General features: G+C 31.1%; 1 protein-coding gene across 4 annotated transcripts; it reads left to right on the top strand.

The window, feature by feature from the left end:
• Positions 1-303: 303 nt before the first annotated feature.
• LOC148630244 (receptor-type tyrosine-protein phosphatase S-like) lies at positions 304-27,887 on the top strand. 4 transcript variants are annotated; one of them, XM_088564113.1, is made up of 30 exons: positions 304-627; positions 3,508-3,729; positions 3,985-4,029; positions 5,009-5,194; positions 5,721-5,942; positions 6,431-6,475; positions 6,760-6,951; positions 7,709-7,885; positions 8,228-8,404; positions 9,041-9,217; positions 9,868-10,044; positions 10,649-10,828; positions 11,233-11,344; positions 12,635-12,729; positions 13,131-13,279; positions 14,041-14,128; positions 15,450-15,526; positions 16,119-16,155; positions 17,832-17,929; positions 19,319-19,444; positions 19,794-19,858; positions 20,883-21,018; positions 22,355-22,498; positions 22,654-22,753; positions 23,117-23,190; positions 23,508-23,639; positions 24,495-24,620; positions 25,020-25,168; positions 26,166-26,301; positions 27,631-27,887. In XM_088564113.1, the coding sequence occupies exons 1-30, from the start codon at positions 567-569 to the stop codon at positions 27,703-27,705; spliced, it is 3,780 nt and encodes a 1,259-aa protein (XP_088420239.1). In that variant the 5' UTR covers positions 304-566; the 3' UTR covers positions 27,706-27,887. The 4 variants fall into 4 exon arrangements, with proteins under 4 accessions (XP_088420239.1, XP_088420228.1, XP_088420250.1 ...); XM_088564102.1 differs by having other exon boundaries at positions 305-627; positions 19,794-19,942; XM_088564124.1 differs by lacking the exon at positions 7,709-7,885 and having other exon boundaries at positions 305-627; positions 19,794-19,942.
• The last annotated feature ends 20 nt before the right edge of the window (positions 27,888-27,907 follow it).

Raw genomic sequence — 27,907 nt, 5'->3', positions numbered from 1 at the left:
AGTAGAAATACTTCTGTGTATACCATGCAGTACAACACTAAAATGAGATTTGAATATATACCTGAAAGGGCCCAAATTATCATTTTTAAATGCGTATGTTAGAGAAAAAACGAAGTCCGAAGATTTTGAAGATTGTTATCTATAAAGTGAATATAATACTTAACTATTTCACATATCCTTCTATAAGACAGAATCAATTTATATTTCATATTTTATCTTACTGTTCAAATATCTCATGAACTACTTATCATCGCTATCAAAGTTAACAAACATTGTTCAAGTGATTTATAAATGAAATATAAGATGTTTAAAAATGGCACATGTTTTGTTACCAGGAAGCAAAACAAGTACCATCATGTTTCTGTAATCTTTGATGCGTTTTGAGGATAACCTTATCAGGAAACAAAGCAAGCTCAAAAACAACTTAAACGTAATAAAACATAGAATTGTATCACTAAATACAAAACGGAAGCGGTTAAATGTGTACTTATTGAACAGCGTCTAATTTATTTAAAACTACATTGTCTGCGTGACAACAAAAACAACGATACAGGCGCTGACTCAGTATGGTGAACTTAATCATATTATATGGATTAGGCATTGGTTTATCATTTGGATTGCCACAAGGTAGGTATATTAAACATTGTTACATATGAAATTGTGACTCTAACGATATTTCTTAGAAAGAAAACATACGTAGATGATAAATACAACTAAGGATAGTTTGTGTATGAATTTCATATCTTTTTTTGTAACTTGACTTTCATTTGACACGTCATTGTATCTGTTTTTTATTTGTCAGTTACATTCTTAATTAGAAAGACGGAGTAAGTCGTTGCCTAGAAAGGTATTGAATTCGTTCGTATTTTTTACTTTAACGTCTGAGTTTAACTTGGCTTTTATCCGTTATAACACCATCTGTAAAGTAGAGTTGGTCATTTCTTACATCACATAGTCTGGGCCTGTGTATTTTGTCTTATTTATTCTTCTCTGTGTGATGTCGATGTTATTTGTTTTTGTATCGTGCTTACATCCAACATGTTTGTTCGTATTCTGCTTCCGTAAGGTTTTTCTCATTGTCAATAAAAGGACTGATAAGCTTTTTTATATTTTCCAAAAGGTTCTGCTTTATAGAAAATGCAACACCATTTACAAATTTGAATACAATTATTTATACTCAAATTCACTTCAGCCTGTTTTCAGTTTTTTCATTTTCTTGTAAATTGCTAATATTTTTATTCATGTCGTTCTGTACTAAAACTCTCATACAATTATTTCTCTTTTTTTCCATATTTATTTTTTTCTACGAGAATTTTGCACTGAACGTATTGTTTGTCCGCCATCTTGTTTCTATGGATATTTTAAAATTTTCCCTATTATCTCACAATTGAGGAGCTGAAATAGCATGATTCCCCGTCATATTTCTGCTTTTTACCTTCAATGAAAGAAAAACCCGAAGTTCCGAATGAAAATGTTACAACTGGTACCTAATATGAAACTTACCACATATAGTATTGAATTGGCAGGGAGCCAGATATTATAACAAGGGAATTCAAATTTAAATATCGGTTTTTATAGCGATAGAAAATATTTAATTGATTACGATGTCGGAAGAAAGCGCAAACTTGATACTTTTCCCTTATAATTTCAACCCAAAATATGAGAGCACAACGTGAAACAAATTTCAAACAACATTGACGAACATGGATGTGCAGCTAAAAGTCTAGTATTACTGAGGAAAATCAAAAGTCTACTTCCGAAGAGTGTTCATGTTGCCGGTAAAAACACTTTTTGAATATTTCTCTTTTATTATTTGTGCAATCGTTAGCTTGACAAGAAAGTATGTTTTGGTTATTCAAAATATTCACGGAAAATTCTTTGTTCACATATTAATATCCAGTAAATGTATCAGTACCAAACCGACTTAGTGACATTATATGCTAAACAGAAGCTATCGGTAAAAATGAATGAAGTTTTATTATCTTCCTTCAGATAGAAGAGTTCTGCACAGGCTATCTACATAAATATTTCAAAGATTTTGAAATTTCCATAGCCTTGAGCATTTTACAAAAGCGCATATTGCATTGAAATTTATTTATTTTTGTTTACATGGGTATGTTTTTTCATAAAAGCAAAGGTGTCTTCCCTTTTAAACATAATTCGTTATTGCAAAAAAAGTATCTCACCCTGAATGATATTGATTACAGTTTTTGAATGCTTTGATGCAAGTGACAATGGCTGTATAACATGGCAGGGGGCAAATTCTCCCTACGCAAAGTACTATGAAAATCATAAATACTGTAGAAACCCTTTACCTGACCAACTTTCCAAACCTTACTGTTATACTGGTCTTAACTCTGCCTACATTCTTTGTGATGACGTCAAAGAATGTGGTATATTGAAAAAAAAACAGGATATCAACTGTAAACATTACAACATTTGCTTGTATGTATATAATACGTACAATACTAATAATGAGTTTGTTATGTATTTTAACATATAAAACCTGTTAAATAGATCGATAACTAGGTATCAAAATACATCTTTACACCAAAATGAGTAAAATCTCTTGGAAAAATACGTAACACTAAAAATAAATACTGTCGAAAGATGTTACATATAAAAACAAGATAACATTTGTTACAGGAAAAGACTGCAGCACTAACAAAGATAATATAATGTCTGCTTGTGGTTATTAAACTGGCTAGAATTAACTTAAATTTTTAGTTGCAAATAGCATTCAGACTATATTGAAACATTTCTTCTCTAAATGTTTACTTATATCGAATTCTCAAAGAACAAACATTTAATACCTTGTTACTTGTGAAAGATAAATCACAGAAAAAAAAGAAGATTAAACAAAAACAAAACAAACAAAAAACAAACCAAAAACAAACACACAAAGTTCTGTATCTCAGTTCTCTCTACTACTTGTCTGTCAAATGGTCAACTAGAACATCATGATATAAAATGCACGAGTAAGTGGAGATTTCATAGAATCGAATGATTTATAAAAAGTATCTACAATAAAAAAAGTTAAACTCCGCATAAATGATATATGTATTTGACAAATTCTATTGAGTGTTGTTGAATAATTCTACGCAGCACAACTAGGAATAAAAAAGTTGACGTTACAATAAATACAGTGTCATAACAAAAGTGCCGAGGTGATATTCACTAGCCAATAGTCAAAGAGAAAATGGTCATTTACAAACATAATTGTACAAGTCATGTTGTGAAATCGGAACAAACTGATTAACTTATTAAGATATGAAAAAAAAACAATACTGAAGTAAACGATGATTTAATTCAATAATGAAATATCAATATATAATTATTGAAGTCATATTGGTTTGTAATATTTGATATTGATAATGAGTAAAACAACTTTCATATAATTTGATATCGTCGAAAAAGTACTATTTTGTTTAATTTAGTTTGGAAATAATAAGTAGAAACTATATTTTGTGAAACGATTAACAATATAATAGATATTATCATTAATAGGTGCAGTTTTTGAATGCTTTAATTCAAGTGACAAAGGAGCGAGTTATCTTGGGAAAGTGACAAGACCTGCCTGTATAACATGGCAGGAGGCAAATTCTCCCTACGCAAAGTACTATGAAGATCATAAATACTGTAGAAACCCTTTACCTGACGAACTTCCCAAACCTTACTGTTATACTGGTCCTAACTCTGCCTTCGAACTTTGTGACGTCAAAAAATGTGGTATGTTGAAAAAAAAAACAGGATATCAACTGTAAACATTACAACAGTTGGCCTGTATACATATAACACGTACAATAATAATAATAAGCTTTTTATGCATTTTAACATATAAAAACTGTTAAATAGATCGATTACTAGATATCAAAATACATCTTTACACCAAAATGAGTAAAATATCTTGGAAAAATACGTAACACTAAAAATAAATACTGTCGAAAGATGTTACATATAAAAACAAGATAACATTTGTTACAGGAGAAGACTGCAGTACTAACAAAGATGATATGATGTCTGCTTGTGGTAATTAAACTGGCTAGAATTAACTTAAATTTTTAATTGCAAATAGCATTCAGACTATATTGAAACATTTCTTCTCTAAATGTTTACTTATATCGAATTCTCAAAGAACAAACACTTAATACCTTGTTACTTGTCAAAGATAAATCACAGAAAGAAAAGAAGATTAAACAAAAACAAAAACAAACACATAAACACATGCAAACAACGTTCTGTATCTTTAATAAGCCAACTTTGCAAAACTTTTAATGTTTAGATTGTACAATTTCCTTATTTTTGCCGAGAACTTATTATCATTTGTGTGCAAATGAGTGTGTGGGTCCTATTAAAATAAAGAAAGAATAATCGAGGGATACAAGATTCACGGAGACGTCGACTGTTAAATCAATCAGATGTTGTGTAATCGAGACAAATATCGAATTTAAAAAAAATCAGGATTTAGTTGTACACATTTTTAGTTTAAATATGAAGTTTAAATACTGAAAAGCACAGGACGCTTACCCTACCGTTGCATATGGTCCATGCTCCCAGTTTTTAGTGGCATGAGGGTAGCTCATTTACGTCTGTTGCTTTGTTCGTATTATTTTGGTTAATTTCATATTATTTGTAATGAGTGTAACTTCCGCTAGAATATTGGTTCCTCTGAATACGCATTCTATTGATATACGGAATAATGCATCGTATCGATGCAAAGTAATAAAGATGTCATATTCGCCTGAGACGTTTTGGTCAACCTCAAGAAAAAATATATCAATCGATAAAGTAGATTAATATACTCGATATCATAATTTAGTTCATTTAGATTTAAATTTAAAGATAATTCAAGGGAACCACGATTCTAGCGGAAATCAAAACAATGTAATCCAAGGACAAAGACCAGACCTGGAAAACAGACACACATAGAACAGCGAACATAAAATAACCAAAATTACAGAGTGACAAAGTAAATAAATAACCGTCCTAACTTTTGTATTCACTTAAGATGTTTTGGTAACATGCAAACCACCAGAATCATCACCTGGTTTGAGCTGGAATCCAGATCGGACATTATTCTATAATGGTGACAAACTCGATTTTGACTGTTCTGAGGCTGGAAAACTACCCTCAGTTCTCTCTACTACTTGTCTGTCAAATGGTCAACTAGAACATCATGATATAAAATGCACGAGTAAGTGGAGATTTCATAGAATCGAATGATTTATAAAAAGTATCTACAATAAAAAAGTTAAACTACATATAAATGATATATGTATTTGACAAATTCTATTGAGTGTCGTTGAATAATTCTACGCAGCACAATTAGGAATAAAAAAGTTGACGTTACAATAAATACAGTGTCATAACAAAAGTGCCGAGATGATATTCACTAGCCAATAGTCAAAGAGAAAATGGTCATTTACAAACATAATTGTACAAGTCATGTTGTGAAATCGGAACAAACTGATTAACTTATTAAGATATGAAAAAAACAATACTGAAGTAAACAATGATTTAATTCAATAATGAAATATCAATATATAATTATTGAAGTCATATTGGTTTGTAATATTTGATATTGATAATGAGTAAAACAACTTTCATATAATTTGATATCGTCGAAAAAGTATTATTTTGTTTAATTTAGTTTGGAAATAATAAGTAGAAACTATATTTTGTGAAACGATTAACAATATAATAGATATTATCATTAATAGGTGCAGTTTTTGAATGCTTTAATTCAAATGACAAAGGAGCGAGTTATCTTGGGAAAGTGACAAGACCTGCCTGTATAACATGGCAGGAGGCAAATTCTCCCTACGCAAAGTACTATGAAGATCATAAATACTGTAGAAACCCTTTACCTGACGAACTTCCCAAACCTTACTGTTATACTGGTCCTAACTCTGCCTTCGAACTTTGTGACGTCAAACAATGTGGTATGTGCAGATTTTAACACTTGGTTAAATGTTTGAGAAAAAATTATTTCAACATCTCATTATATCAAGATATAAAATATTTATCTAAACATTGACAATTCTAGAAAATTCATCAAGCATAATAAACATCAGAATGAAAATGATTTATATTTATTTAATAATATATTTATAATGTTTATATCTAAAATAAAAATCAAGGAGTTAGTTCATATACACTGTGCAAAGTACTAGTATGATAAATATTTGGTTATCTTAGTTTGAATTTCAAGAAACATACTTTTGATTCCTTATCAAAAAAAACAATTAAAAATTTCAATTTGAATACATCATTTTTCGAATTTTAAAAATATTATATGAATTAGTTATTCTACTGAACTGTTGATATTTTTCTATCAATGTTGTCAATTAAACAAATCCGTTCAATGAATACTTATTTGAAAATTATAATATTTTTAATGACTTATATATATATTATATTTCATGTCCAGGGACCGATTGCGCAACAGAACATACAGAAGGAAAGACCAACTGTGGTAAATAGTAAAATTTATAAATCATATATAAATGTATAATGACTCAGGTAAATGCAAAAATATAAATAATATATAAATGTTTAATGACTCTGGTAAATACAAAAATATAAATCATATATAAATGTGTAATGACTGTTGAAAACACAAAAATATAAACGTAATAGAACATTACCAGTAACATTCACAATGTTATGACCTTGTCGTAACTTATCAAACGATTCTTTACTACTATATCATTGTTTGCTTATGTTAGATGAAGGTGTTTTCTTTGTACTTTGGAACAGAAGTTCTAGTAACATGCCAACCGCCTGGAACAGAAACATATCCTGATGTCATTTTGTCACTAAACAGAACATTGTATTATGTCGACGAGAAAATTGATTTTGAATGTCCTGAAAAGGGATATATTCCGTCAGTAAACTACACTAAGTGTCTACAAAATGGATCTTTCGAACAACTAGCAGTTAAATGTGATGGTATTAATTTCAAATATGTTCATCTTTGTTCTATTTCTCAGCAAAGTTAAGTTTTGTTTAAGCAGACATTTTGCACATTTTACAGCAACAGTAACTAGTATATGACTTGCATGAACTTGAACATCAACTTGTTACCATTAGGAGATACATGTATAAAAAATACATCGTCTATTTATTCATATTAATTTCAAACAATGTATTGGAAAAGCCATGGCGTTTTATTGGTAGGGCTTCATCTTATCTGTTGTATCTTTTTGAGTTAAAGAACTTCCTTTTTGTTTGTTTGTGTAGTTATGATCCTGTAAAGTCCATGATTGTATCAGGTGTGCATTTCGTACGACTGGTAATGTAAGGACTAGTGTTGTATGTGATTATTCAGACAATCCCGTATACTGTACACCTATTGGACCCTATGTTTCAAAACTAACCAGGCAGGGTTCGAAGCGCCACATTTAATTCTGTACATACCAAAGTGCGAAGAGGAATAAGTTCATATCCTATCAACATTATGGATTCTGTCATTAACAGGACAACCAAATGCATGTATTTCCACTTTTTCTCTAATATATTTTACAAATCATGGAACGAGTAATGCAATGTGTGTAGTATTTGTAAATTGCCTGCAATGTTATTCGCGAAAATACATTAAGAAATAATGATATAAAATAATGTTGCTCTTATTCATATACTGACATTATCACAAAAAAATTAAATCAATGTTTAATATTTTTCATACACCATATACCTTGCATTGAAGGCATTCAGTGTACGAATTTTCCATCAATTCAAAGTATGGTTCCAATAAACACAAGTACACAATATCGTTTTCCCGATTATGTCAATATAACCTGTCAGATGGGATACCAGAAAATAGGACCGGAAGTTGTCAACTGCACTCATACAGGATTATGGAGCCAACTTCCTAATTGTACAGGTGATTATTATTCTCCAATATGTTGTTATGATATAATCCTAAGGAAACACTGAACAAAAACAAATATATTGGGGTTCTCAAAAAATAAAATAATAAACCAAACTTAAAATGTTTAAGGCAAACAAGGTAAATGACGTAACATGTGTGAATTGATTACATTTGAACGATAGAAAATAATCAGGAAGGACAAAAATGAGAACTTAATCAAATTGTACCTTTTGATACATGTTCTATTTTCAGAATGAATTTTTGTTCATGTATGCCTAATAATGACGTGTCGTTACCAAACACATTCGATTTAACTTCCACTTCTTTTTATCAATGAAAAATTCTTATTAATAGGTGTACCATGTAATCTTCTAAATAAAGTTGAAAACAGTGTGAATAATCACACCCTACAGCATAGATACCCTGAGTCTGTAACAATAATCTGTGATATAGGGTATATTATTAATGGATCTGACAAACTGAACTGTACTTCAGAAGGGGAATGGGATCGTCAACTACCGACATGTTTAGGTAATTTACATAAAAACGGAAAACTAAAACAAGGAACAAAATGTAAAAAGATAATCCTAAAACCAAGTATACACGATGTGATTCTAACTAAACTATGATTCTGGCTATATCTCTTCGTTCGTAAGAAAAATAAAACAAAATCATTTCGTCCTTTAAGACAAAATTAGGAATTATATATCTGCATGATATATACTGAGGCGTCAAATTTCGGACAATTCAAATATGTCAAAATTTAAAACATGGAATGAACGTGAAAATAAAAAGCATATGCGATTTACGTGCAAAATGCAGTGAACTGAATAAAACTGACTCAAATGAAAACTAAATATAAGGAAAACAAGACTACACACAAAAATACTGAAGCACTTGAAGTCACATGGGTTAATAAAATATAAACGAAAAAAAAAAAACAATAGAAACATAAAACTTATAGACTGTTTCTTTTTTTTTCAATGTTAACCTATTAGGTATGTCTTAGCTTTTACTTTCATATTTTTAACAGTAAACAGGACATCAGAAGAACTATAGACAAAAAGATGTATATATATATATTTCTTGCTGGTTCCTTCCACTTCCAGTTGTTACATTGTAAATATGCCTAGTCTTTAAACCTGTTGAAGACGTCTTATATTGTAGGCATTGAATGCCCGCAATCTGTCATTCAAGACTTCAAACTGCCGAATGACACACATCCACCGTTTAGATATCCTACTAGTCTATCACTAGCGTGTAGACCTGGATACATCCTGAATGACACAGATAAAGTAAACTGTACTCACCATGGCAACTGGAGCACATTACCTCAATGTACAGGTATACAATACAACAGTAATTCAATTTAGTTAATTATATCAGTAAAAATATACCGGGAAATCAAGATAGAGGGGCAATTCATACTCATCAAAATCACCATCCATGTCCAGAACGTTGAACAGGAATAAAAGACGGTGTACATGCACAGTGTTGCAACAGAAAAGCGGTATACAATAAAACCTTAAAAATTTGTCATACGAGCTCCATAGAAAAGAGTCAGAGACTCCGAAGCAGTAAGCATTTAATGTTTTTACAGCGATACCCGCATTGCAATCTTGCTTTTTATAAAGTGAAAACTTTACACAGGACTGTGTGGATATTCCTTAATGAGAACAAATATTAAATACTAGGGATGCTTAAATTTTGGCTCTAATTTATTTTTATTTGTTATTTGCACAATAAACAGGAGAGATCAAGTTTTTTTATATAGAATAAAGAGGTAAAAATGTAGCTTTCAAAGATATTTTAAAAGAATGAATACGGTATCAGGATTAAAAACTATATAGTTAACAAGGATATTGCAAATGGTTAAGGAGTGCTTTCAAATATTTAAAGAACACAAGTACCTAACGTTTTTATAATAGTGTCAATAAACCAAAAATAAACATAAACGTGCCCTTCAAAAACGACATTTCATTTCTTATCCATAGCCAAACCGTGTCCAGTTCTATTGAGGATAGAAAACAGTCTAAACAACCATACCCAGCAGTATAGATATCCAAACTCAGTAAAACTTGCCTGTGAATCAGGGTATACCATTAATGGATCAGATGAACTGGTCTGTACCTCAGAAGGAGAATGGAATAATCCTTTACCGACATGCATAGGTCAGAGACATTTCAAATATTTTCAAAAATCAATTAAAATATATAATTAATTAAACTCATTCGTTTGCATAAAAAACAACTGACCTATTCCGATTTTTAGCAAAATCATTGAGATACATTGAAAAATTTGTTTTCTTTATTCAAAACATTTAAAACTTAAGTTATAAAGGAAATTATCACGATCCCATCGGACATCAAAATAATGCAACACAGGGAAAAGACTGGACATGAAAAACAAACAAAACACAACAAAACAATAATGGTCTGAACATCTTCAAATTAATTGATAAGTCAACATACATCTGCAATTAAAACATCATTACCAAACTATGAAAGTTAGTACAATGTCATGATACAGATTGCATTGCACAAACATTGGTGTTAAGGAACAAGTACAGAGTTATGCTACTACAAGTCATGTCATTACTGTTTTGCTGTAAAGTTTTAGATGGTTAGTTGTACAGCCAGTTCTTACTGCAGGAGAATTAATTTGTTTGACTGATTTTATACAACCGTCGACATTGAAGAAATAAGTTGAAAATGCTGAACAATTTTAGCTAAATTCATTAGTAAAGTTCGGTTTTTACCTAATAATATTTTGTAGGCATGGAATGTCCAGCTAATCAGATTCAACACTTAAATGTTCTCAACAACACACAGGCGCCATATAGATATCCGTCTTTTGTTAAAATTGAATGTAAAGAGGGACATCTCTTGAGTTATAATTCTACCTTAATTCAGTGTGACTACACCGGTAAATGGAGCGTTTTACCCCAATGCGAAGGTACGGAAACAAATCACACAAAGTTGAAAGAAACATGAACAGTATCATGGCATGTGTTATCTTGTAATAAAATCATACAGCGTATATTGAAATTATTACATGCTGCATGTTGTTCGATTTTAAGAAGTATATTGCTAAAAGGTTTTGAGTGCAATGTAATTGCTTTTGAAAAGCTAAGGACAAATATTAACGTAATTTTAAACAATCCGATGCTTGTTTTGTTTTGCAGATAGTTAACAACACAAAAACAGATATACGTGAAAGGTGGTTATTTCTTCCCTTTTGTCATTCCCAGTTGTATGTAAGAAAACTATTGTGGGTTCAATGCCCTTTTCTGCGTGCCAAATGCTACCAGCACTCAGTAACAGTATCGTTTAATTTCTATATTTTTTATTACAATTTAGCTTCAGAAGACAGATCTGAATCATCACTGACCACAGGACAAGTAGCTGGAGGTATTTCTGCGGTGGTAGCTGTTGTAATTATTATTGCAGCATTGTTTGTAATTTATAGAAGGTAAATAGCTTGTTAATATAAACGTTACAAGAGAGAGAGCAGATACATTTTTTCTTATCTGTGATATGTGCATAGTTTATGCAAAACAATAGTTGGTCTGTATTTATTGCAGTAAACCTAATAGAAACTTATTAAACGTCGAAATTGTCAGTGAATGGTTGGTTTTTAAGATATTTACAATTGGATTTCAATTTAGTTCTCAGTAGGAAAATTATGTGCAAATGTTTCCGTTAATATATTCAAATACTTTAACAGTATTAATTGTAAAACTGTTATCTCCTTGAATACAACATGCATATAGGGAAAACGGTAGTATTTAATTTCCTATAGCCGACAATACTAATCTTTTCAAGTCTTTCAGTAATTTCTAACTAAAACTAGGACTCAAAAACCATTTGTGTTGTAATACTTTCATCCAGAGATTACAAAATCACCATGGGAATAGAGGTTGACCATCTTTTTTTCAGCCACCATTAAAAGTTCGAAGGTACCGGAAGTCTTTGGTTCCGCACTCATTTGTAATATGCAGTCTTTTTTTAAATTTCATAAACTATACATTTTGAAGGATAAAAAATAAACTTAATTTTTTTTAAAACTTTAATCCTTTAAGAATCTGAGAGAGAAAAATCATCATTGCAAACTTTGTCAGTACATCAATCTGTCCTTTCAAAGTTCTACTTTCTTTCATCTGAATAGGGTACACGATTGGTCAACCTAATGCAGGGAAATAAATACTACTATTTTCCCTATAGAAATGAACCGATTATTGTGGAGATATATTAAAGGGAAGAAAAAAAACATCTTGGTTACTAAAGTTTATCGATTGTAAATGTCGTTGACAACCTTAATGTAATATCAAAAATGTATAATTCAGTCGACTCACAATCCTTAGTTTTTAAGCTCTATTTTTGTATCGTTTTAGATTTGTGTCATAAGTACCACACTTTTTTCAAATTTCGAAATCTAAAATCCCATGTAGTTCTTTTCATTGGTCACAATTACCATATAGTTATACATTCATTTCAGAATTATCACTGAACAACCAATTATTTTTTTATATTTTTACTATTCTTGGCATAAACAATACAAAGGCAGGAAATGCAAATTTAAGCTAAAACGGAGATAATTATTACGATGTGAAGTCAAAAATAAAATGGAAAAGTTTTTAAATTTGTTTTTTAATGTAATTCTTCAAAATTTTTACTGTTCTATTGTAGTTAGATTACTTTACACAGAAGTTCAAAATTGAATGTAATAGACCTAATAAAAGAATTTTTATTAAAATTTTAGAAGAAGACCAGAAGGAAGCAAAGAAAATCGTTTTGGTACTCCAAGTAAAAGACAGGAATCAAATGTATATGCTAATTCTCAAGTAAACAAGGGAGGTAAGTGATATTGTTGTTACTTGTTATAAAACATGTTAATATTACTGTTGGAAATAAAATCAGTCGTTAATATTGTTTACAGTTTGAAATTGTGAAATATAAAAGACCAAAAAAAAGAACGTATACTCAATATAAAATAAAATGAGATAAAATAAACTTATGATCCTGACACTACAACATTATGTTACTACGTCAAAACAGCGTCACAAGATTCGATTAGATACTTAATTCATGCTTAATGGTGTTACAAACGCGAGCAGAAAAAAATGTTTTGAGTAATCGATGGTTAAGAACATTTTCTTAATATCTCAACTTATTCTTTTAATACCTAATCGTGAACCAATACATTCAACGAGTGCAATGAATAACAGCTATAATTACCAAGAGCATTTAATTTGCAGGTATAAATGTGGATTCCAGAAATGATGATCATACATATTATAATTTTGATGACACAATAATTTCTAAGACGGCTGTAAAGATGGATACATTTCCTGAATACGTTGAAAATGGCAAGAGTAATAAAGGGGAAATTGAAGTACAATTCGGTGTAGGTACTTTTAAAAACATACTAAATAATCATTTCATTATTGCTAGGTTATTTAAATTTATTCAATGTGTCAGGATTAAGCTTAAATAGAACAGTGAGCTTTTATCAATATGTTCAAACAAAACTAGGAAGATGCGAACACGTCAATCTTGATCTGACTTTATTTTCAAAATTTATGTTGAATTATTCCTCACAATTTTCAGTGTAATTTACATGTTTGAAAATGTTTGATGCGTATTAATGATGTGGGGCGCGTTTCCACAAATTAACCAGTGAACAGAAGAAAATATGAAACATTCACAGTTATAATGTAAATAAACGCAAGAATAAATAAGTAGGTTGTAAATAAGCAAGGACAATATTCTCTATTGAATTTAGTAGGTAGTAAATAGTTGTGATTCATGAAACCTAGAATTGAAATAAAACTCTTTAACAATATTAAAATATAGACCTTACATATTTCACCGAGAATCTTTTTTTTTGGCATTGTTGTGGTAATGGACAATTGTTTTTGTTTTCTAAATTTTATTTTAAGTGGTTCAAAAGTATATTGTGTAAAAGTAATGTTTGTCATGCGGAAACAAATATGGATGGTAATCCTAATGTCCAGCATTTAAAAATAGTCAAACAGCACTTTTTGTGAAAATATTTGGGACTAAAAATGCTTTACATACTTTCGGATATAAGTAAAAATCATGATGAAAGACATAAATTAATTTTTATAGAAGTCAATTTATATTTTCCTTCCCTTTGATTTTTAGTTATTGGAAACAGGGATTGTTAAACCGACAACTGCTGCACAACTTCCAGGAAATACAAAAAAGAACAAATACAGGAATATTTATCCCTGTAAGAACCATCAATTTTTACACTGGGGTTTAAAAATCTTCTATTTTCTTTAGGAATATTTATCCCTGTATGAACCATCAATCTCTATGTTGACACTGAAATTTAAATACCCAACATTTTCTTTCAGAAAATATAGATATTGGATCAAATATTTTGTGAAATATTATCTTTGTACTGGTAAAGAAATTGAATATGAGAAGTAGTCTTTATACTTGTATGAAAATAAGAGTAAATGAGTCATTAACATTGTAAAAGAGTAATCAAGGGAACCAAGGTTATAGCGCTAATCAAAAGAATGTAATCCAGGGACAAAGACCAGACATGGAAAACAGACATACACAACAAAGAACATAAAGTAACTAAAATCATACATACAAAGTAACAAAAGTAAATGAGCAACTCAGACTCCACTAAAAACTGGAAGCATGGACCAGGTGCACCGGTAGGGTAAGCGTCCTCCGCTTTTCTAGAAACACCCGCCGAGTTGCTCATAAAAAGTCCGAGGTAGACAAACGAGGAAAGGAAAACTATGACCCGTTGAATAAATCAGTTTTCATGGTGTTGATGGATACACCATAACGATCCACGAGTTCATGATGACGACCATAAAACTTCTGTAGTGATGACTTCAATCTTGTAGCAACATAACCCTGTTCCAGAAGCCTATTTGTTAGAGTTCTAGCGCGATACAAAAAGTCTGCGTAGTTTCGGCAAGCTCTGGCATAACGTATGAGTTGTGATATGAACACTCCATACGCAGGAGCCGAAGGGATGTTGCCACAGATGAAAGGAAAGTTGACAATTCTGAATGAAAAGTCATCACGTTTGTCGTAAAGTTTGGTCAATAGTTTTCCTTTACCATCGATTTCTAAATGTAGGTCAAGATATGAAGCTGACTTCACAGTGTCTGTAGTATCCTTTATCTCAAGTTCCTTTGGGTAGATGCGATGTATCAAATCCCCGAAATTAGGATTGTTTTAAGATAACACGTCATCTATATAGCGGAAACTGAGATTGAAGGATCTAGCTAATCAGATCAGATCAGCTATAAAGTCACAAGAGTAAAGGAATAGGTCAGCTAGTAATACAAAACACTCATATTTATAATCAGTATTTAAGTTATTTTTTTAAGTTAAAACTTAGGTGGAGTCATTTACAATTACAAAAATATGAATCAACCATATCAGGCTGAATTGATTTGTCGTTCAAAAATCGTCATATAAGAAAAATAATTACATAAAAGTAACATTACGAATAATGTAAGTTGTATTACTAAAATTGTACATATTTTTATCTGTTATTGCACATGCATGTTCCCCAGATGATGAAACCAGAGTTGTTTTGGATAAGATAGCAGATTCACCTAACTCGGACTACATCAACGCATCATTCATAAATGCAAGTACCTACAGAATGATGATAAAACAAACGAGTTTTATTGCCACTTATAACTCTATCTTCAAACATCAACTGTCGAGTATATCAAGTTTATTAGACCTTATGCCGTAACGATTTGTCAACAAAAGTATATTACCGATTAAGGTCTATGAGCATAGATAATCGTAGGCTACTTACAATATAAATATTCAGATAAGTTACGTTTTACAGTTTATTAAAGGTGATTTAAAATCATTTAAAAATACCGAGAGATATTTAGAATTCGGATTTTGAGCATTTACTAGTAAGTAAAAATCCTTTGCTAAAAGTTAAAGTATAAATAAATGAAAATATGGCTGTCAGCGGCCCATGTTGATTTATATTTTTTAACATCTTATGAATTTCATTTTCATATTAACAAAGCATGTAGTACATTAATTAATGTTTAAAGATATTTGAATTTTAAGTTTTGTAACCTTTACTTCATAATACCCTGTTAACTAATGTCAATATAACTCGATCTGATGTTGTTGCATTCAAACGCAATGAAAAGGAGATAACACTGAAGTTTTGCATGACAAAATAGATGAATTAGAGTAAATTTCGATTGCAGGGATTTGGCAAGATCAAGCAATATATTGCATCACAAGGTAATATATAAATAAAAGACAGTTTTTTTATACATAAAACCTTTCAAGAATCAAATTTAAGTATTCTATGCATTTGCTTTCAACCTTTAGTTTCGACGCTAAATGAAATTGTATGTGTATTGTATGCCAGAGCTTGCTGAAACTACGCAGACTTTTTGTATCGCACTAGAACTCTAACATATAGGCTTCTGAAACAGGGTTTTGTTATGTTCTGGAACTCGTGGATCGTGATGGTGTATCCATCTGCACCATGAAAACTGATTTATTCAACGGGTCATAGTTTTCCTTACCCTACCGATGCACCTGGTCCATGTTCCCAGTTTTAGTGGTTTTAGTTTGGTTCCCTTTATTACTCTTTATTATCCTTTCTTGACATATTTGTATATTTAGACTGCTATAAATTACTACCGACTTTGTTATAGTAAGTTCAGAGTGCCGATTGGGCTTGTTTTTCGATCTTCTTTTAAATGTCTGTGAGTTATATATCTGCGTTTTTTTTTTTTTTTTTTTTTTTTTTTTTTTCTTAGTTCTTTTCTTCTATTTGTTACTACATTGAATTACATATTTTACGTATTTTGTTTCTACATTATTCGATGAGAGGTTTTCAGTGTTCGCTGCTACATCCATTCACATTCAGCGCTGAATATTATTTCCTCATCTTAGCATAATACTGTGAAAGAACTATAATTCGTGGATATCAATTTTCGTGGATCAGCGAAAGACAAATTTGGTAATTCTTGAAATCGTAATTTTGGAGATTTTTTTATGAAGCTTCTTTTACTAACTTTATTTTATGCTATTAAACAACACGGTCCGCCATATGAAATTCTTTATATTGTGCTATTACTTGACTATATCAGCACCGACGTGAATAACAGAAGTATTTGCTTATGTCAATGTACCTTTAATATGTATAGCTTTAGTCTGTTTAGTTTAGATCGAATTAAAGTGTTATTCGCTGATACATAATAAGGATTTCAAAATTAAGAGTAACCGTGACGATTCGTAATATCGTAGTTGAATGGATGCTTGAATTCAGAAGCGTCCTTCTACAGATCACAGCGCTTGTGAGCTTTGAAACACAAATGTTGACTCATCCTGACAGTAAACCTTAAAACGGCATAGCCAAACGTAAATATTATGAATTTCTAGTGTCCATTGTAAACATCTCCTTCATTGTGTAACATACCAACATCTCCGTCCTATTCAGCAGACATTTCACACATTGTCTGATACTGCCTTGCCTATGATTTGAACAACGGACCTTTTGTAGAGCGCAGATACGGTCACATAAGCTACTGACACACGAGTTCAGCCATTGTTGAGATTATCAGTTTAGATGTTTAATAGTTGCAATCCCAATTTGATGAAATTAAAATTAAAATGGAGTCTTTATCTCAGGAATTGGACGATAATTCTTAAATTAAATTTCCTGGCTTCGCTTTGTTCGCGTCAATCTTGTTGGATGTCTCATACATTGAATATCAAGATTTAGTTATCAAATTTCCCTTGGTGTACCGTGTATGTTATTGTCACATTTAACCATCTATTAAAGTAGTCATATAGTTTATCATAGAAATAAAAGGAAAACATCAGATGGATGATTAAACTGCCAAAGTTAAGCAATATGCATCAGAGATATGGCAAATTACAAATGGTTTCAAATGTTTTTTCAGGACCTTTAGGCCCGACAGTTGATGATTGGTGGAGAATGGTCTGGCAGTACAATTGTGGAAAAGTTGTAATGCTAACACGGGTGTTCGAAATGGGAAAAGTAAACAATACATGTATAGGATTAACTACCCCGTACCCCATTGCCACATACCCAATTCCCCATTGTCCGTTGTCTCATTTCCCATAGTCCCCCTCCCCATTGCTCATGTCTCTATTGCATCGCTTTCTTTCCCGTTGTCCAGTGCCCATTTCCGATTCCTAAAGGAAAAGTAAAGTAAATGTTTGATCATACATGTTATGCACTACGAAAAAGTTCTTTGTAATCAATATCGATTTTAGAACCTCGAAGCCGGGTTCGGGAATTTCCGAAATCACATTGCATTGTGTATTATTGCCACTCCGAGCTGCATGAGAAATAATCATGCAAAATAATTTTAAAACAATAGGGGTATATATATAAAATGCGAACGAATTTAATTTTTAAAATTATTCTAAATAACGTATTTAGGGATATCGTTTTTTTTTATTTCAGATTTAAAATGGGAACACTCATTTTCAAGCGAATATATTCAGTTCAAATTCTGCAAAATAATATATTTCTACAAATTGTATGGGTGCGAACTTTTGAAATTTTCTTAATTTTCTGATAATATAGTTTAAAATGCAAATAAAAATGTCGAAATAAGCATCATACACGTATGTTTGGCTTTGGCACATTTATCTCACTCCTAAAACAATGACACATTTGTGCAAATTGAATAAGTGCACACTCTTGTAATTTCCTTAATGATCTGATATTATAGGTTAAAATGTAAAAAATCTCAAAAAGGCATCATATGTGTGGCTGCGTCATATTTATTTCGGCTCAATTTCTCAAAAATGACATATATCTGCCAGTTGAAAGGGAACCAGCATTTTGGTTCAATGATTTTTGTTCAATATGTTTAATATGCCAATATTCAAATCATGCACGTGTCTGTGACACAAAATTATTCCAGTCCAAATTTTAAAAAAAATACACAGTTTATTTTTAAATCGTATGAGCGCGAACATGTTTACTGTATAATGACCAAATATTTAACATCTTACAAACGTTGAACATTGTACAAATGAACCTAATATAACAAAAGCCAGTAAATAACGTACTGCGATGCTTGTAACCAGTAAAATTATTTCAAATGAGTTTTTTCTTATAAATGAATATCTTTCAATTGTTGTCATAGAACTATGATAGGTATGTTGCTTCGATTGACAAATCAAATTAATTCCTTCACCGCATTGCCCTATACAAAATCCCCATTGCCAATTGCTTATGCCCTATTCCCCATACCGCATTCCCCATTGATCAAACCCCCTTCCCCATACCCCATTCCCCAATTATGTGTTATTATCTAGAAAAATACTAATAAAATGGTCGAGTACAAATGTTTCTGAAGTTTTCGGTTATCGTCGATAAAATTAAATTTGTTGTTCTTTTGTTTTATTTTAGGAAAAGTGTGTACAGTACTGGCCAGACTTAGAACAAAAATCTATAAAGTTTGGAAGTATTGAGATATCTATCACTAGCGAGGATGTGTATTCAGATTTTACAGTAAGGACACTTCAACTGGTTCAGGTATAAAAATCAAATGCATTTGCTATAAATTTTCGCTTAACTGTAAAAACAATATTATGTAGGTAAACGTATAAGTAACAGCCAAAATGATATTTTGATATCATTGATGCATCCATACGCTAAGCTAATTACTTCTTAATATAAAACACACCATCAAACAATATTTCTACACTTAACGTATATAGTTTACATCTACGTTTGATAATTTGAAATGATATTAGACAACCGTAAACATATATTCATTGTAATGTTCAAACCTTATAACTTTATCATGTACATTGCTTAGTTATGTTTGTTATTCGTAATCATATAAATTGAAGTATTATACCAATATTTCATTTCTTTTAAGGACAAAAAGAAAAAACTTGTTGAGCAGTTCCATTTTACAGCCTGGCCTGATAAAGATGTGCCGAAGTATGCCTCGTCATTGGTTTATTTTCAGCATAAAGTTAATAATACAAAAAGTATACAAAGTGGACCACTTCTTGTTCACTGCAGGTATTGCTAAAGGATGCTTCGAACAATTGGTTTATAATCAAATTTATCAGTGTTGTGTGGAAGAGTTATCAAGGGAACCAAGGTTATAGCGGTAATAAAAAGAACGTAATCCAGGGACAAAGACCAGACATGGAAAATGGGGTCTATCGAAATTATAATCAAAAGGCATTTCCTTTTTTTCTGTTGAAATAACGCGCTTACATAATGTTTGACTTTAGGTATATCCTTCAGAAATCCTAGTGCGACTCTTTGGGCAAGTGAAAGCAAGGAAACAAAGCTTCTAGAGGTAATCAAAGGAATGCAATCCATGGACAAAGACCAGGCATGGAAAGCAGATCAACAAAGAACATACAATAACCACAATACTTCATATAAAGAAGTAAATCAGCAACTCGGACTCCAATAAAACCTTGGAGCTTGGACCAAGTGCACCGGTGGGTTAAGCGTCTTCGGCTTTTCTAGAACCACCCACCGAGATGCTCATAAAAAGTCAAGTCCAAGGTAGACGAATGAGGACACGAAAACTATGACACGTTGAACTAATTAATATTTCATAGCGCAGATGGATACACCGTAACGATCCACGAGTTCATGATGACGAACAAAAAACGTTCTGTATGTTCTGTAACTTATTCCATTGGCTCGAAAATGTACAAAAGTAATCCATTTATTTCTTTATCTGGTGCATCCAAATTTTGGAATATTCTGTCCTGAAGGCGTACAAAGCCAATATTTCGAGGCTTACGGTATGCATTTTTCATTTAGTAGCTTAACCGATTTATTAATGCGTTGAGTTGCTACTCCAAAAATCATGTGTACAGCTTACCAATTTATTGTATGATTATTTTTTTCCTATCAAATTGGTAGTTGTTTGTATTTGTTTTAAGTATTGTGAATATAACGTAACATTTCTTGAATTATTTCTTGCAAATTGAATTAGTGCAGGTATCGGGCGAACAGGAACCTTTATAGCTCTCGATTATGCTGTGACAGAGGCAAACCAACTAGGGCACGTGGATGTATTTAGATGTGTAGAAATACTTAGACGACAGAGGCCTAACATGGTGCAGACTTCTGTAAGTATTAAAAGCTTCAATTAAACAAACATATACTACAGACTATGTCGTAGCCTTTAGCTTATCTTAATCATTAAGCCTATAAAATTATAAACAAAATTATTCATAGACCAGCTTATTTTTAATCATTTCTATTTAATTCTATTTTTATGTCTTTTCTGTGGATAATTTAGTGTCCTATGGCGTTTTCCCACTCTGTATGATAACTTGATTAATTTTCTTCATTCAAAATTATTTCATTTTGAACAATTAGTTCTTCTGTTAATTTAATAATTGATATTTTTTAACTTCGGTCATTAATTTTTGTCATTGTCATTTTCTGACATATTTTGTATATTCATGTTTGTAATTTATTTTTGTATTTATAAATTGTAAATCGCTTAGATTAATTGTAATTGATAACGCGCTTTATACAAAATGTAAATAATAATAATAATAATAATACTTACAACAATCGAACTAGATAACAACTATTGTAAATAGACAAGGTGTATTCAAAGCCAATATTCACCACAGTCGGATTCAAACGCTTCCTTAGTTACATGATTATTTGCAGAAACATATAAAAATAGGCGTCTTGTCTTGGTATTCTTTGTTTATGTGTGCTTGTGTGAGAGAGAGTTTTGTTTGTCTTGTTGGTTTTTTTTTTTTTTTTTTTTTTGGTTTTGTTTTGTTTCACAAAGTTTTTGATTCTAACACTCTTTAAACATTACCCATATAATGTGTAGATTGCAGATGTGATCACTGAAGGGGTTCATTACATAAATAATACATTGTTGCAAATAGCTTCACATTTTTGGCTAGATGGCATAAGATGGGTGCATGACTATATTTTACACCTTATCATATCAATGACGATCAATCTCGGGAAGGACATTGACGGTTTTCCTAATACTTCATAGGAGTTTTGTGTCTAGAAAATTAACACATAACACATATGTTGAATGCTCACATTACTAAATGAGGAGTTTAAACAAATTAAAGCCCGTTAACAATTCTATTAGTAGCATATTTTGTTTAACAAAAGATATGGTACCGATACAAACCATCAAGGTAATACAAATAGAAAATTGAAAACGAATATATCGCTTTGAATACACACAACAACTTACAGTTGATGAAATGATAGTTTTCGTGTTTGTAATAGATAAACTTTATCATTTATTCATTCACGTTTGATATTCATAGGGAATCAAACAGAGAGACAGAAGTACGTGTACTTGCGTTTCTTATCGTCTGTGAGGAAGTAGCGCTGAATTCAAATTTTCAGTAGCATTTATAGTTGTAATATAAAGAGTAAATAAGTGCTTTAATGGGACTGCAATGTTGGTTTCAGAAGCAATACGTCTTTCTTCACGAAGCTGTTTTAGAGGCTCTAATGTATACTACCTCAGGTATACCAACTGCAGAGTTTGTTAATATATTCAGGCAATTAATGGAGTCAAAGGAAGGACAAATGCAGTTAGAACAGGAGTATGAGGTAAATCATATTGAGTATTTAGCAGAACTTACAAATATCTTTAAAAATATCAAAATATATTTAGTGTTCATCTTTCATAAATATTATAATTCAATTTTACTTTAAATGACGACTAAATATATTCAGTAGTTTTAGTTTAAATTTTTCCATGACAGATGATGACAAATATGGGTTATAAGCATGACGAAAAAGTGTTTGAAGCAGGAAAGGCAGTTGAAAATAGAACAAAGAACAGATATAACAACATTTTACCGGGTTAGTCTATTTACGCTGATAAGACAACAATATGATTTTTTTCGCATGGTTTTTTTTTATCATTGTATACGTGAACTTTTGCTCAGAAATATATTTGAAATATCAAATAAACAAAATATTTCAACCTCTAAATTTGTATTTATTTTTTTAACTTAACAAACACAAGCAGTATAAACTACATGTTGCCTTTTTCATACTCTTTACTACGAACAAAATTCGAATGAGATATGCAATCTAATAAGCAATTTCGGAAATACTGGGCGTCAATAGTGAACACATTAAATGCCGGTAACAGCATAAAGGGAAACAAATGATACAAGTGTTAAATGCAGTGGAGTTTCATCATTTCTTTCCTTTAAACAGTAAAATCTGAGACGCCAGTCTTATCAACTACCGCCGAAGGACACAATGAGTACATAAATGCCGTTTTCCTGCCTGTGAGTACAAGGATAAACATTATGGATAAATATTATTGATGCAATATAAAAAGTATCCAATTATAATTGTCTTTCTTTTGCACACAAAAACCTTTATTAAATGTGTTTATTTCATTCTTTATGTAGTAGCACATTGTGTTGGCTATCAGGCTAAAACCATGTAACGAATGTAGTTGAAATTTGGAATACGTTGTTTTGCTAAAGAAAAAATCCCTTTCTAATGAAAACTTCGTGCATACAAACATTTAACTTTTGAAATGATCTTTAATGGCAAAATAATTAATGTATATTATTATTATATTGCTCACGTATTTCAGGGATATACAAACAATAGGACGTTTATCATTACCCAAATGCCTCTTGAGGGTACTATCATAGATTTATGGAGACTAGTTTGGGATTATAACATAAAGGAAATTGTTATGATGAATCAATCCTACGAACAAAAGGTACATAAACATATAAAGAATATGAACAAACGCTGTCTATTTTTAACACAATATATTACACAATAAATATTTTATTTTTCACTATAAATAACTTGCAACAGTAATCAAGGGAACCAATGTTATAGCGGTAATCAAAAGAATGTAATCCAGGGACAAGACCAGACATGGAAAACAGACATACACAACAAAGAACATAAAGTAACTAAAATCATACATACAAAGTAACAAAAGTAAATGAGCAACTCGGACTCCACTAAAAACTGGAAGCATGGACCAGGTGCACCGGTAGGGTAAGCGTCCTCTTAAGTCCGAGGTAGACAAACGAGGAAAGGAAAAGTATGACCCGTTGAATAAATCAGTTTTCATGGTGCTGATGGATGCACCATAACGATCCACGAGTTCATGATGACGACCATAAAACTTCTGTAGTGATGACTTCAATCTTGTAGCAACATGACCCTGTTCCAGAAGCCTATTTGTTAGAGTTCTAGAGCAAAAAAGTAATTAAAACTTCGAACGATGTAGGACAAATTTCAAAAGTGTTCTGTAATTAGGCAAACATTTTTAGAAACCAAATATCGTATTTTATTTGCTTGTCTTTAAAGTGAGTAAAATCAAATCAACTTTATAATATACATGTAAAAGTAAAACCATGACTTGAGAGTTGTGATACATTAAAAAAAAAATATTTTGCATTTTCAAGAATTTTTATTTTAAAATTTATATTTACTTGTAATCCGTTGCCCTTAATAACTACAATACCGGAGTTTAATATAATAATATACAAGTAGTACATTATGCCGTGATGAATTATTTCAACTTCAAATAACCAATATGTATTTGATTTCTTTCAAGGAAGTATACTGGCCAGATACAGACAATGCATCTTTCAGTTTAGGTCCTTTTACAGTGACACTAAAGGAACATGATAAACAGAAAGTATTATCCCGAAAGAAACTTATTTTGACTTACAAAAGTCAGGTAAGCTTAAGTTCAAGTATGTTTTTTCTATGATCGACATTGGTTATTGTATAATCATAAAAAAAACACAAATCAGTTTTATGTCATTGTCTCGTAGAAGTATGCGGCGGTTGTAATTTTCGCCGATTTATACTTTATAGATTTAAAAGTGGAACGTAACTTTTAGAAAGAACACTCCGCAAAACTAGGTGAGATGACTTTCGTTGACTTAATAATCTTAATAATGTTGCTGAATAGGTTGAAATGCACAACTGTGAGGCGTTAATTTTTGGGCTTAAACGACAAATTAGAATTGTTCAAAGACTGGTAAATAATCCTTATTTTTTGTGGATTTAGCCCGTCAGCAGTGTGTGCTGATGTAAAGTGTAGTATTTAAAGAGTAATATTTTTCATTTTTAGGAACAACGCGAAGTAAAATTGCGGCAATCAAGTTTTTGGCCTGATGAAGCTCTTATTCCAAGTTCAGTGGATGATTTAATTTATTTCTTGACAGACCTACAGCACGAACACGGCAACCATGATGAAAGCCCTGTCCTTGTACATTGCTTGTTAGTTTGTTGTAATTACATCATCGTACATGTAGGGCTAGTAGAGCTAAGAGTATCAAATATAGAATAATACATATAAAAAAAACAAGCGTATCATCAAAACAGGACAAATATGAAACATCAGAATGAATCTAAAGACATGGCAAATTTTGTGAGAGTGTAATTAAGGGAACCAAGATTCGAGCGAAAGTCAAAGGAAGATGCCCCAAGGACTAAACAGAAAAAATAACAGACACGCTAATCAGAGAACATGCAATATCAAAAATAACACGTATAAAGAAACAAAAGTAAATGAGTAACCGGGAGTTCACTATAAAACCGGGAGCATGGACCAAGTGAACCGGAGGGGTAAATGTGCCCTTCTTTTCTAGAAACATTCGTTATTTAAAAAAAAGGTGTCAAGTCCATTGAAGACGAAAGAAAAAAAAATATAATTACCACTCAGTCCACCAATGGCGCCGATTGATATTCAATAACTATGCACGAGTTCATAATGACGACCACAAAACTTCTGTAGCGATCGATGACTTTAATCTTGTAGTCATATAACCCCGTTCCAGAAGTCTATATATAAAAAAATCAAGCACTGTACAAAAATCCGCGTAGTTTTGGCAAGCCCTTGCATAACGTTTGAGTTGTGATAAAAAAAAAACTCCACACGAATGTGCAAGAGAGTGTTGCACAGATAAAAAGATAGTCAACTATACGAAATCAGAAGTCATTATGTTTGTCGTATAGTTAATAATTAATTTGAATAATAGTATCCTATGTAATTTTGAAATGTAATCGTACATTCTGTTACTTTTTTTGTTTTATGAGAATGTTTCGATTATGTGCAGAAATAATAAATTAGTCAATACATGTTGAATGTTTTTTTCCAACAGGAAGAGTAGTATTTACGATCTTCTGAACTACACTAAGAGGTAACAAATAAATGGTAATTCATGAAAAAGATTAGAAAGATCGATTAAAAATGAAAACTGATTTGTCTTTTCAGAAATGGATGTGACAAGAGTGGTTTATACTGTGTGATGGCGACTGTTATAGAGAGACTGAGGATAGAACAAGATGTGGACATACAACATACCATTAAACAGATGAGAAACAGGAGGCCTCAGATCATACCTAATTTTGTGAGTCCATGCACTAAATATCCACTTACACAGATATACACCAAATCGTCAAACTGATAAGGAACAGGACTCAGATCATACCTTACTACGTGATACTTCACTAACTTAACTAACTTCACATCATAGAAACACTAATAAACAAATGTGAATAAAAAAAAATAATTCTGCCTTACAAAGCTATCATACATGAATACAAACACAAACAAGACATACTCAAAAAATAAAATAAGGTAGATCATACCTAATTTTCCTAGTTGTTCCTAATTGTTCTTAAAGATAACCTTGAATGTACATACTTCTGAATTTCTGAACTTTATTTCGGGATAACTGAGACTTAAAAAGACAATTGTATAGAACAATTTATATAGTTCTGCAGGGAATTTTCACTTTTTAGCGTAATATTAAAAAGCGGCAGATAAGATTTCTTATCAATGTATATGAAGATCAATAAACTCACATTCTTTTGTATTTCAATAAGAAAATTTGGGGTTACCAAACTCGAAAACAAAAACTCCAATTACATTTTTACAAGATATTCCTCGACAAGTTCTACCCAAATGAATTTTCCCGCCAATTATCTACCTTCTGTAAGGACTTTTTACAGTTCATTTTTGTAATTTTATCATGCAAATTTTTATGAAAAAAATTATTTTACAATATTTTGAACATATTAATTTTCGCATCATTTTAACACTAGTAGTTAATTGAAAATATATATATCCGCATGATTTTGTAAGATGACAGAAAAAAATGTTCTGTGTGATAGATATTATCTACCTTAAATGTTGAACAAAGGGTCTGCAACCAAAACCTTACATTTATCGTGCACAAACATACACAAGTATCCAAGCGGTTCTTCAAACTGATAAGATAAAGTTGACCTGAAACAGAAAAAAATGCATATAAAAGGACTCATCAAAAAGATATATACAGAGAAATATAAATCATGAGATCAAACTAAATTATACATGTATATTAATACACATACATACCAACACACAGAGACATATTTGAGCCACATGAGACTTACTATTTTACACTAACTATAGATATAATTCAGTGCGCATCCTTGCGTGTGTACGCAAGCAGCATCATAAGAACAAAAGAAGTCTCTGCAAATGTATAAGTATGAAACGGAATATAATACATATTCTATTATTTAACAGGGGCATACTTATTTCTTTAAGGTAAAACTTTAGCATTAGCTGTTCATAAAATATCAAACACCTGTACACTTTGATATTTATTGAAGTAAAGATTACATATATTTTATACCGCAATGCTAAGCACTGGTAATTTAAATAGTCTTTTTTTTTTCTTTTTTTTCAGGAACAATATCGCTTTCTTCACGAGGCAGTGGTTACATACCTAGAGCAGTTTGAAGCATACTCAAACTTTCAATGATACTCTGTAGTAACGACTGTCTTTCAAGAGTTTGCGATTCTTTATAGAAAAAAAAACTAATTGTTTCTGATCAAAAAAAATGTTGACATATAGGAATATTTATACGTATTTTTATCTAATAATTTGATTTTAAATAATTGCAAAAGAAATGAAACAAATGAAATAAATAATCTTATATTGAACGCTGTATCCTATAACAAAG

This window comes from Perna viridis, chromosome 1 (assembly GCF_037379345.1).
Source record: "Perna viridis isolate PV_CMFRI_1.1 ecotype Kerala chromosome 1, ASM3737934v1, whole genome shotgun sequence".
NCBI lineage: Eukaryota > Metazoa > Mollusca > Bivalvia > Mytilida > Mytilidae > Perna > Perna viridis.
The sequence above is the reverse complement of the archived record's forward strand: the minus strand, read 5'-3'. Positions and strand labels throughout refer to the sequence as shown.

Excerpts from the sequence above, each read along its gene's own strand:
- LOC148630244 (XM_088564102.1), top strand. The coding sequence starts at position 567 with ATGGTGAACTTAATCATATTATATGGATTAGGCATTGGTTTATCATTT. Across the intron at positions 12,730-13,130 it reads TTCTCAAGTAAACAAGGGAG|GTATAAATGTGGATTCCAGA; the intron begins GTAAGTGATATT and ends TTTAATTTGCAG. Across the intron at positions 25,169-26,165 it reads CCTGTCCTTGTACATTGCTT|AAATGGATGTGACAAGAGTG; the intron begins GTTAGTTTGTTG and ends TTGTCTTTTCAG.